The 12,777-nt window shown below is 52.1% G+C and overlaps 1 protein-coding gene across 1 annotated transcript in view; it reads right to left on the bottom strand.

The window, feature by feature from the left end:
- Positions 1-11,962, bottom strand: part of ACOT11 (acyl-CoA thioesterase 11) — a 50,181-nt gene extending 38,219 nt beyond the window's left edge. The window contains exon 1 of the mRNA XM_060400179.1: positions 11,842-11,962. Coding sequence (XP_060256162.1) covers positions 11,842-11,874 — 33 coding nt within the window. The 5' untranslated portion in view covers positions 11,875-11,962. The remainder of the gene's footprint in view (positions 1-11,841) is intronic.
- Positions 11,963-12,777: the final 815 nt, after the last annotated feature.

Below are 12,777 nucleotides of genomic sequence, written 5' to 3'. Positions count from 1 at the left end.
GGTTACCAAAGGGGAAAGGGCTGGGGAGGAGGGTAAATTAGAAATTTGGGATGAACAAATATACACTACTATTAATATAGAGTCCCTTAGACAGCAAGGAGATCAAACCAGTCCATCCTAAAGGAAATTAACGCTGAATATTCATTGGAAGGACTGATGCTGAAGCTGAAGCTCCAATCCTTTGGCCATCTGGTATGAAGAGCCGACTCACTGGAAAAGACCCTAAGGCTGGGAAAGATTGAAAGCAAAAGGAGAAGGAAATGACAGAATATGAGATAGTTGGATGGCATCACCGACTCAACGGACATGAGTCTGAGCAAATTCTGGGAGATAGTGAAGGACAGGGGAGCCTGGCATGCTGCAGTCTGTGGGGTTATAAAGAGTCAGACACAAGTTAGCGACTGAACAGTAACAATATATGTAAAATGGATAAACGACAGGGACTTCCTGTATAGCACAGGGAACTGTATTCAGTATCTTGTACTAACCTACAATGGAAAAGAATCTAAAAGGACAGAGGCATTGTCGAAGGACACAGGACATCATCCTAACCGAAGAGCCTGCACTGGTCCCTAGGGTAAGAGATGCCCACCATAAGTGGCCAGACGGCGTTGGCAGAGCCCACAGAAGGCTTCAGGGCAAGGACCCAGGCTTCAGGTGGAGTGGAGAGCTGCAGGAAGCTCCTGGCAATGGTGGGGATCAGATGGGCCTTTCAGCCCCACCCCGGGACAGTCATTTCCAAATAAAATATGCCATCTGCCTACCATCAGGGCTTCATTTCAGCCGTGGATCAAGATGTTGAATAGGATGGCGTCTGTAGCACTCCATGGGGGCCTCCCCCAGATGACCACTCACAGTTTAACCAGACTCAACAAATTCTCATCTCCCAGGCCCCTGAAAGGCTCAAGATGCCTCACTAAGGAAATGGTTTCTTGGAATAGAAGGCAGTGATCACTAGAAACCAGCTTGGGTTTATGGGGAACAAGGCATTCCAGGCCCAAGGGAAGAGTTCACCAGGGCAGGAATAGACATATTGTTGCGTTCGCACAGACCCAGAATGTTGTGAGTGTTCAGTAGACATGAGTTAAATCGAGCCTGGGAGCCATCTCCCACGTTTGTGTGCTCTGTTCAGCATTTGGTTAAAAGACTTGAATGAAGACACACTTGGTCACACATGGCCACCTGAAAGGCTGTAACTTTTAGACAGAAAACCAAACAGATGAAAATGAATGAGTCATGCTATCAACCTGCACCTCAGTTTTTCTGTTGCTATCACTTTGCTCTAAGATATTTGTGTGCCTGGGCTTTCCAGCTGGCCCAGTGGTAAAGAATCCGCCTCCCAATGCAGGAGACGAAAGAGATGCAGGTTCGGTCCCTGAGTCGGGAAGATCCCCTGGAGCAGGAATGGCAACCCACTCCACTATTTTTGCCAAGAGAATTCCATGGGCAGAGGAGCCTGGGGGGCTACAGTCCATAGGGGGTTGCACAGAGTCAGACACAACTGAGCACAGATGACATATACGTGTGCTGGGGTGGCGCTAGCTTTATGGTTGTTTCTGCAAAAACAGCCTCATGGTTTCCTCCATCCACAAGCTCAACAAGTCCTGCTGCATCCAAACGGGGCCCAAGGGCTGCTGGAGGACTCTTTGGAGGTGAGAGGCGGAAATGTGTTCAAGACAGGAGTGACTGGGTGGCAGGGAACAGACGGCCTCTCGCTGGGGTACGGCAGACAGTGTGAGGCCCAGCCCAGCGAGGGGGGACAGAGGGGACAGCGCGTGGCACAGGGTGGACAGTCAGGCAACAGGAGGGACAGCGAGAGGGCCGGGCTGCATATGGCCTGGGTGCCAGGCCTCTGGCTACAAATGCGAGGGCTGGCTGAGTCAGGACAAGAGGGTCCTGGTAAGGAATAAAACCCAGACTAAACAGGAACCGACAAGGTTAGAAAGAGGCTAATTCTGGCTGGGGATCAACAGCAATCTTTTCTTAAAATTCCATTCCTTCCTTCAGGAAGATACTGGGAGTACAGCACTGACCAACCCAGACTCTCCACTCACGAACAGACAATAAACAAAGGAACAAGATCATTTTCGAGGGAAAAGTGATATAAGAAGGAAGACAGCGAGGAGCACTATTTACAACAGCCAAGTCATGGAAGCAACTAAACGTTCATCAGCAGAGGAATGGCTAAAGAAGACACGGAACATACATGGAATATTAGTCATAAAAAGAAGGAAACAATGCCGTTTTCAGCAACACGGACAGACCCAGAGATCATACCAAGCGAAGTCAGGCAGAGAAAGACAAATATCACATATCATTTATATGTGGAATCTGAAAAAGTGATACAAAGGAACTCATGTACAAAACAAATAGACTCACAGACACAGAACACAAACCTGAAGTTACCAAAGGGGATGGGGGTGGGGTGGGAATAAATTAGAAGTTCGGGATGAACAAAAACACACTACTATATATGAACTAGATAAACAAGGTCCTACTGTATAGCACAGAGAACTGTACTCCATGCTTGTAATAACTTATAATGAGAAAAGAATTTGAAAAAGAATATATATGCATAACCGAATCACTTTGCTATACACATGAAACTAACACAAGGTTACATATAAACTATATTTCAATTCTTTTTGTTTTTTAAATATTTCAATTTTTAAAAAGAAGAAGAGGGCTTCCCTGGTGGTGCACCTGCCAAGGGACATGGGTTTGATCCCTAGTCTGGGAGGATTCCACACACCGCATGCAGAGCACCTAAGCCCGTACTCCATAGCTGCTGGGTCCTCACTCTAGAACCCGCAAGCTACAACTGCCGAGCCCACGTGCCTAGATCCCACGCTCTGCAGCAAGAGAAGCCACTATAGTGAAAAGCCCACACACTGCCAGGAAGAGAAGCCCCTGCTCACTGCAACTAGAGAGAGCCCACGCAAAGCAAGGAAGACCCAGTGTGGCCAAATAGATAAATAGAAATTTTACTAACACCTAAAAAGAAGAAAAACAGCGGATGTGAAAGAGAGATGAGGTGGTGGACTGGAAGGGGCTAATTTAGACTGGGTAATCAAGGAGGGTCATGGCCACGATCTGAATGAGACAAGCAAGAGTGACTGGGCAAGGCTCTGGGGGCACAGGGTCCCAGGCAGGGGAGCAGAGTGTGTAGAGGAACAGGGAGAGCTTGGCTGCCAGAGGAGCAGTATGGTGGGCAGTGAGGCTGAAGCAGTGTCAGGGAGAAGGGAACGAACTAGTCCCACACTGCCCAAAGCCTCAAGTTCCAGTGGAATTTGTATTCTACTCCACGAGTGATGGGAAGAACTGGAGGCTGTGAATGGGGAGAGAGATGATCTGACCTGCATTTTAATATCACTTTGCTGTCATATGGGGCTTCCCACGTGGCTCAGTGGTAAAAAAAAAAAAAAAAAAAACCCACCTGCCAATGCAGGAGACACCGGTTCGATCTCTGGCTTAGGAAAATCTCCTGGAGGAGGAAACGGCAACCCACTCCAGTATTCTTGCCTGGAAAAAAATCCCATGGACAGAAGAGCTTGGCAGGCTACAGTCCATGGGGTCAAAGAGTTGGACACGGCTGAGCAGCCCCATGCTGTTGTGTGAGGGCAGACTGCAGGGTGAGAGAAAAAGCAGGGAGGCTCCTCCATGGGCAACTGCAGTCCAAAGAGAGATGATGGACCCAGGTGTATTTGGGAGGTGGAATCATCATGACTTGCTGATAGCTTCCATGTGTGAGAGGGACAGAACAGGAGGATGCAGGGAGGACACGACTGAGTGGCTGAACAACGAGGACAAAGCTGGTAACAGAGGGGTCTCCATGTGCCAGAGACCACCTATGTACGGCCCAGGTGCTGTCGCAAAATTGCTCTCCCAGAAGCTCAAAGACCACCGTTTAGAATCGATGGCTGATACTTACTGCGCACCTTCTGTGTGCCAGGCCTAGTCCTTGGGGGGTCCTTTAATTCTCCAGTGCCCCCTGAATCAGGAGTCCTCCTTTTACCGTCGAGGAAAAGGAAACTCAGGGAACATGGAAAGGTCCACACAAGGACACATGACCAATAAAAGACAGAGCAGAGACTGGACGTGGGTTCTTCTGACTCCAGAGCCTGGCAGGGGTGCTGCCCCAAGGGATGCCAGCCCTGGAGGGGGGTCGGATCATTCAGCCCACACGACTTTTCAGACAAAGCCTGGCACTTGGGAGACCCTCCATAGGTTGCCTCCTGGCTCTCCTGCCTTCCAGGTGAGATGGAGAAAGCTGGAGAGGGAGTGGTCCCTGGCCAGTCCATCCCCCCTGGGCTGTGGGTATCACCATCCCCCCCCACCATGGCCTCTTCAGAGGGCCTACCGGGCTCAGAAGTCCCTCCCGGTCTAAGCAGGAGTGAGACACATCTTCCCTTAGTCTGGCAGCCTGGGAGCTCCACTTTCATCTTCCAAAGCATTGGCAGGTGGGTGGGGACCAGTCACTCTCAGCCTCAGGGTGGGGTGGAGGAAGCAATGCTGTGCTTGCCCTTTCCCTTGACCCAAAGTTATTCAGTCTTTGGCTCCCTTCCTCTCCCCGGGCCCATATGTCCCACATACCCCACCACTCTCAAAGCCTGTAGGCAGGCCATCCAGTCTCTATGCATCAGGGAGCTACCCTCCTCGACACAAAGCAGGCTCAAATGACAGGAACCATTATTACCTCCAAGTCCATGTGTTACCGACAAGAAAATTAAGGCTGGGAAAAGGTAGCCACTAGCCGCTTGAACCAGCCAGAGCCTTCCGACTCCAGACCACCATCCCTCCCACAGCTCTGAGGGGCAGTATCACCAGAGAAGGAGAGGAGCTGGTCTCTCCACAGCCCCTCCAAGGGATCAAATGGAAATTGAGACCCACCTGGTTTGGCTTAGCCCTGAAGTGTGCTGTAAATCTGAGGCTGCTTTAGGAAGACTTGAAAGCCACTCCCCTTCCTGACCTCTGACCTGGATTCCGGGCCTGGGAGCAGGGCCACACCCCAGGGCGGATCAGAGCCGGTTTTAGAGATGGAGAGGCCAGGGTTCACATCCCGAAGGATGGGCCTCGAGGGGCCACCTCAAGGGTGCTGCCAGCCAGTCTGCTGACTCTGCACTTTTGAACAACCAGACCAGGTAAAACACATACAGTCACTTTTACACTGTAAAGTGGGTGCACATACGAGGAGAAAAACTCCTTGAGAACAGGAACCAGGTCCCATGTCTCTCTAGAGAACCAGGGCCTCCCTATAATTTTTTTTTCCCCCACCTCTATTGAGACACAGTTGACAAATAAAAGTTGTACACATTCAGGTTGCAAAACGCGATGTTTGGATATACATATATATTGTGGAATGACCAGCACAATCAAGCTAATCAAGACACCATCACATCAGTTACCCTTTCTGGGGTGAGGAGCGAGGACATTTATGCTCCACATTCTTAGCAAATTTCCAGTACATAAGACATTATTATTAACTACAGTCACCATGCTGTACTTCAGGTCTCCAGAACTTATTCATCTTACAACTGAAAGTTTGTACCCTCTGACCAACATTTTCCCTTTTCTCCCCCCACCAGTCTACTATACTTTTTTTCCCCCGCTTTGGCTTCATGGTGAAGCATACAGGATCTTAGTTCCCTGACCAGGGATCAAACCCACAGCCCCTGCAGTGGAAGCTCAAGAGTCTGAACCACTGGACCACCAAGGAAGTCAGCTACTATACTTTTTTGAGCACCTACTATGTTCCATTTATATATATTATATAATGGCTTTGTATCCACAAGCCATTTAATGCTGGAGATGGTGAAGGATAAGGAGGCCTGGCGTGCTGTAGTCCATGGGGTCGCAAAGAGCTGGACAAGACTGAGCGGGACAACTGGACCCTGAGAGAGACAACACTCCCTCTTGCGCAGACGAGGGAACTGAAGCCAGGCCACCTGAGGCCACTCAGCTCTGGGTGGTGGAGCTGGGACTTTGCTTTTCTCACTAACAGAGCTCTTTCTACTCATTCACTAGGCTTCCTCTCCAGAAGAGAGGCTTAACACTTAATGTCTACTCACATTAATTACTATTAATTAGTCTGATTTGCTGAGAGCAGATTATTACTACCAAGGAAGGCCCAGGCACGATATTATATAGGCAAGGGGGCCAGGGAGGGAGGGACTCCTCAAGGGGTCAGTGCCAAATGCTCTCCCTATTCCTTTGGAAAGACTTTTCCCCACATTTTATAAACCTCCGCCTGGACCATGCTTTCTAACCTGGAAAAGTTTTCAAAGCTGAGCTACACCATCATCCTCTCCAGGGAGACCACCCTCTCCTACAGGCTGTGAGTGGCCACCTCTGTGCTTCCCTCTGTCACAGCCCAGCCACACCGCGCTGTCATCGTAGGCTTGAACCTCAGTCTTTCTATCAGTTAGGGGGCACCTGAGGACAGGTCCAGTCTGACTCATCCCTGTGTCCCCCAAATGCTGGACTCTGGTCCTTTCCATCACTGCCCGATGCCACCTCCTACCCACAAGGAGGCTGCTTCTGGGAACAGCAGGAACATGCAGGCCCACAGCCAGGGAGCTGGCAGAGGACCCAGCCAGCAGCACCATCTGTCCCTGGAGCCACAGGACACAAGAGGCACAAGGCAGAGGTGTCAGTCCCTCAGCTCAGCCAGGTCAGCCCAGGACAAGGAGAAGAACCACAACACCAGGGCCCCTGCCCAGCTGCAGCTGAGCATCAGACAGGCTTCGAATTCTCTAACTCACTCAAAGTGACTCGGGGCCAGAGCTTTGGTTTTCTCAGCTGTAAAGCTAGATGAAAACCAGCAGCCTTGCAGAGCTGTTGGGAGGTTTAACTAAGCCTGACACTCAGTAGGTGTTCAACAAAAGGTAGTATTTACCATATCACCCAACCCACTGACCCTGTCATTGACGCACTAAGGAAACTGAAGTCCAGAGGAGTCAGAAAGAAAAGAACCAATATTTACCATAGTCAATTACGTGTCAAGTTCTACACTCCTCCAATGCCTTTAATCTTGCCAACAATCTAACAAGATCTGCAGGAACAGACCTGCTTCACAGGAAAAGGCCTACAAAGATGAAGTGAGTGAACATCTCAAAGGCAGTTAGCACTTGGCACTGTCCAGCTTGGGCCCAGGCTCCTGGACCAGGCACAGGTAAAGGGCAGAGGTGCAGCCTCTCCAGGCCATGGTGTGTATGAGGTTGAAGCAGAAGGTCAGCTCTGAATCTGCACTGTCAGTGTGTGAAGATAGGCAGAGGAGGTTGGCATGGGTGAGCCTGGGTGGGAGGGTGAGGCTACTTACAAAGGCTGGGAAAGGGGTCCCACTTAGCAGGTAGAGGTTCTGAGTCTCTTGCCAGCAATGCAAGCCCTGCACTTCCCCTTACTTCTCTGTGCCTTGCCTGCATCAGGGTGCTGATCCCACGGTCCACCTCCCAATTGTGAGCGGTCGGGGTGGATGGGAAGCAGTGGGGACCTTCACAGCACAGGCCATTCAGAGGAGAGGAACTCCTTTGACATGTCTCCCTGGGCTGCTGAGCTCAGTATGCAGGGACCACACACCTTGGCACCAAGGCTCTAGAGAGCCCCAAGGAGTGCACAGCCTGGTGGGCAGGGCAACATGACTCAGCACTCCAAACCCCAAACCCTGCTCACGGGGCCCAGGCCCTCAGCCTGCAGCTCATCGTAGCCTTGTCTCAGACCCTTCCAGCTGCTCTGCCCTCACTCACTCCCAGCCATGCCAGCCTCCCTTCAGCAGCTTGCCAAGCTCCCCCAACCTTGGAGCCTGCAAATGAATGCTATTCCCTCTGCCCGGAATGCTCTCCCCCCAACTCCTCCCATGGCTGCCTCCTTTTTAGCCGCTGGGTCTCTGTTCAGCTGTCACCTGGTAGGAGAACTCTCTTCTGACCTCTCTCATTATTCTCTAACAATTCTCCATTCCCCAGACAACCTGAGTTTAACCTCGGCAGTGCCACTTACTAGCTGTGTGACCTTGGGCAAGTTACTTAACCTCTCTGTGTCAGTTTCATCTTTAATATGGGCACAGCACCACTATCTACTTCACAGACTTGTTATAAGGAATAGACGAGCTAATGCAAGCTTGTCACCTAGCTCGTATTTATGACATTTATTATTACTATTCACAGCTCTTATCGCAGATTTTCATTGTATATTCCTTTGACTACCTTTTCACTGTGTCTCCCTCATTAGCTGTCAGCTCACAACAGCCTGGGTTCATCACAGAATACTCAGTCCTGACACAGGCTAATCACTGTAGAAGAAACACCAGAGGCCAACACAACATCCCAGGGAAACACCATTAATTCTGGGAGCAGAAGGATGGAGGTTTGAAAGGGAATGATGGCTGAGCCGGGTTTTGAAGGATGAAGATGAGTCCTCCAAACAGACTAAGAACACCAAGTCTATCCACCCAGGGCTGAGACTGGGGTTCAGATGTGGCTCCCAAATAGGCTGAAGCTAAGCATCCGAGTTTTGTCTCCTCTGGGAAGACTTCTGGGAACCCTTCAGCCCCCTCTGAGCCATCATGGCCGCCCATTTGTCCACAAGTTTTTGTGTTCCTGCTACATGAGAGACATAGTATTTTATGTCTAGGGTTTTCTCTTCCCCCACCACTCAGTGGGGTAGTTGAGGAAGCCAGGCCCCTGCTTTTCACTGTCAGGACCAATCTCAAAGTGGTGCACAAACCCTTCGCAAACATCCAGACCCCCAGGATGTCCAGGCTGATGGAGACCTCAGAGAACAACCAGAAAAGGGGAGCACCTGGCCTAAGGTTAAGCATGAACAATGGGGTGAAGATGAGATGTTAATCCAGAGGTGGCCAAATACTGTGTCCTAAACTTCCCCACACTTTGAACTAGACCCCAGTTGAGGCTGGGGGTGGGGAGCAGTTCCAACAGCTGTCCTCAGGTTCGAGGTGAAGCAGGGGGTTGCAACAAGGGGCCGGAAGCTGCAGGCAGGTCTGTGGACTGGTGAACAGGTGCACAGATGCCCACAGCTGCATCTGGTCTCCTACCACCTGTCAGCAGCACCACCAGATGCAGGGCTTGCCGGGGAAACTGGGACAAACAACCCCTTCCTCATCCCCAGGGTAAGTGAAGTCCTGGGCCCCTTGGGGAATTGCCTAGACAGGGCTAGAACCCAGGTTTAATAGAGGTTCACAGCCTCCCACAGGGTGCCCGCAGGTCCCTGCCAACCCAGGAAGGCAGGACTCAGTACCCAGTACAGACTGACCACTTGCATGGGGAAGAAGGGTCTCCACCGAGAGAAGCAGGACAAGTGACCCTTGCAGCACCACCATACGGGCATCAGCGCTGCTCCAGCCTCGTCCCCCCAGGCTGGCAGCAGACTTGCAACCTCATTCACTCACTCGCTCACACCTGCCGAGTGCTCGCTGGGTACCCAGTAACAGGTGAGAGCCAGAGCCGATCCCAAAATGCTCACTGTTTGCAGTGCCATGTGACCCTGACAAGGGCCCTGGAACCCTGGGAAGCAGGGCTTGTGGGTTATCTGAGGACTCCGTTTAACCCAGTTCTCTTTGTCCCCAGGGAAGAGTTTGGTGGAGTTTTTTGGTTTGCTTGCTTTTCATTGAAAACAGCTCTGGTAACAAACTCAGCAAATGGTCTCCTCCTGTATTCTGGGAGAACTTGGAGAACTCAGGAGGAAACAAGGGGAGTCCAAGGAGATCTGCCATTCAGGCAGCAATCCAAAGGTGGTGATCTAGGGCACAGTGTTCTCAGCCAGTATGAGGTCACCATGTCACCCTATGAGCCCAGCTTCCACGCCCACCCCTACCTCTACTCTCAGACTCAGGGTGCGGGTGGGGGCAAATGTGGGGAAGCAGCATGCGAGCTGGGCTCCGAGTTGGGACACGTGGGTGGGAATCCCATTCTGGGCTTTCATCGGGCCTGGCCTTAAGTTCTCTAGGAGCTCAAACTCTAGAGCCAGACTGCCCAAGTTCAAAGCTCCACTCTGCCAGTTTCTTCCAGTGTGATACTGGGCAAGTCTTCAACCTCTCTGAGACTCAGTTTCCTCATGGAGGACGTGGAGATGATAACTGCACCTATCTCACAAAGAACTGGAGGAGTTATAAACACAAAGCATCTCATATGATGCCTAGCATGGTCAGCTGTATAAGGATTTGCTACTGCTGTCATCTCTGTGATAAAGACATGTTGCTCCCCCACTGCCTTCTCCCCGGTTACTGATGAGGATCAGCGGGAAAAGAGTCATGAAGGGTTAAAGACAACAGGGCACGAGAGAAGACACAGACAGCCCTACCCACCCAGAAGAGGCTCTCTGCCCTGCACTCAGGGATGGGACCAAGAAGCCCTGATGCTCAGATCCCATCCTTGGTCTCACTGAGAAGCTGCCTGTGCCCACTGGTTCATTAAGCATTCCCAGGCCTGGCCACATCCAACCCGGTGCTGGGAACACCAAGAGCTGCCTCAAGTGGTGGGAGAGAGGGACATGCAAATTCCACACACAATCCATGGTGGGAAGGAGCTAGCACAGGGGCTTGTCGTGTCAAGAGAAATCTGGGAAAGCTTTCCAGAGGAGGCAGCATCTGAGCAGAGATCAGAGGGCTCAGAAGAAACTTATCATGGAGACAAGTTCGCAGGAAGCTGGGGGGGAGTCTGGTGGTGGGGGAGGGGTGGGGGTCACTTAACAGAGAGCACTCTTGCAGAGGAGGGAACAAGCGTGGTGCACTGAGGCAGTGGCAAGCTGTTCAGTATGGCTGCCATACTAAACACAGAGGCGTGGGGAAGGGGGATGAGGAGGGAAAGGGGGGCAGAGGCAGATTACCAAGATCCCCTTGTATAAGGTAAGGCACGTGAGCGTGATACCCAAGGCAGCCTTCTGAACAGGTGAGGAATAATTACATTTGCCTTTTAGAAGCATCTCTGTAGTGGAGGGTGAGTAGGAGGGGGTGGACCTGAGACAGGGAAGCAGGGAAGGAAAGGTGCTGGGCCAGTTGAGGACAGTGAGGTCTGGGCTGAGTGGTGGTCGTGCAGATACAGGAAGGGAGTGGAGAAGAGATGTCTTTATTTACCCCTTTTTAAAGGGTTTCCCCCAAAATATCTTCAGAGGACACTCACTCTACGCCCATAGCATGTCTGCCAGTCTGTCCTGAACCTTTTTCCATTTACCAGATCAAAGGCCCCCACCAGGGACCGCTGAGCACTTGGGTCTGTCTGGTGCCTCAGCATCCAATCTCAGCTCCAAAGTCCCCGTTAAGAGGCTTCAGGGAAACGTTCTCTGCAAGGTTACCTTGCAGATCACCTTCCTAACAGCCCTCACTTGGTCCTGCACATGCTCTCCCAAGGAGGTCATTGTTCCCAAGAACCCTTCGGTTTCAGTCTGCCATACTCTCACCCACACGCACACCCCTAGCCTGTAACTTTTAGCAGCTCCAAGCCCTTCGAGCCCTGAACCCTGAGAGTTAAACACCACAGAACCACAGAGCTCAGTCATCCGGCAGAAATAAGCTTGGAACTCCACGGGGAGACATACACACACCCAGAGTAGAATCCCAGATGCCAAGAACTTGCCAAAGATGATTCTATTCAACCCAGCTAGTCAGCCTAACGGCCCCTGGAGCTTGTTTGGTGATTGTTGCTTATAATGAACCAGCCTAGGAGTTCTGAAATTTCTCCTTGCAGAGAGAGCTAGAAAATGGCCCGTGGAAAGGGAGAGAGAAGATGTAGGACTCCTAACTTCAAATGGAAACTTCAGTTCTCTTTTGGGATCCCCAGACTCCAGTCCCCTCCCTCTGCCTCCAAGCCTCCCGCCCCCACCCACCCTCCATACCCTTCGCAGGTGACTTCCGACAGTCTGGATCATCGCTGCCGTGGCCACTAGCTGGTCGCACCCTCCTCGGAGAGACACTGGTCAGAGAGACTCGACAGCCGGCTCCAACTCAGAACGAAGCGGATCACCTCGCCTCCCACTCCTCCTCCCCCTCCCCGCTCCCGCCCTCCTGAGGCAGCCCTTATCACCAAGCCCGGGCCCTTTCTCAGACTGCCCCCCTCCCCTAGAGCCCCGCACAGAGGCTCCCGTGCCTGCTGCTCAGCGCAGAGGAAGGAGAGAGGCTGCCAGCTGGGCCACAGCCACGTCAGGAGCCCTGTGCCCGCCCACTGGGCAGCCAGCCGGACACTCACTACACCTCCAGCCACCGCCAAACTTGGTCACCTCCACTCCTAGCCCCTGACGTCCTCCCCACGGGGTCTCTGCTCTGGGATCACTCCCGGTCCCAGCCAGGAAGACTGACAGAACAGGCACCAGGTTTCCATCGGTCCACAAAGGGTCAGGCCAGAAGGTGGCAGGAGGCCAGGGAGCTGCCAGCAGCCTCCCAGAGAGATAGCAGATCCACCTGCTAGGACTCTTCACCCTTGGGGTGCTGCCTCACGCTCTGGCCTGCCAGCATCAAGCAGCTGCTGGCCAGGGACAGGGCACACCCCCTCACTTCCTTAAAATAGGCAGTGTGACTTTTCTAAAAGTAACACCTACCAAATTCCACCCACGGGCACCACAGAGTTCAGCCCCTGGGCACCCACCCCAGCCCCTCTGTAGCCACTACTGACTAAAAGACCACCAAGATTTTCCCTTCTCCCCCTCACTTCTGCAAGAGACATGGTGAGGCAGACTTGACACACGCACGGGATTTCTCATGACAGGCCAACAGAATCAAGCGCTCGGTGCTCAGGGAAAGAAGGAGGGGAGCGGACTGTAGGCTGCGATGGACAC

Source organism: Ovis aries, chromosome 1 (genome assembly GCF_016772045.2).
Source record: "Ovis aries strain OAR_USU_Benz2616 breed Rambouillet chromosome 1, ARS-UI_Ramb_v3.0, whole genome shotgun sequence".
In the NCBI taxonomy this organism is placed as follows: domain Eukaryota; kingdom Metazoa; phylum Chordata; class Mammalia; order Artiodactyla; family Bovidae; genus Ovis; species Ovis aries.
Note: the sequence above shows the minus strand (reverse complement) of the source record. Positions and strands in the feature narration are given on the sequence as shown.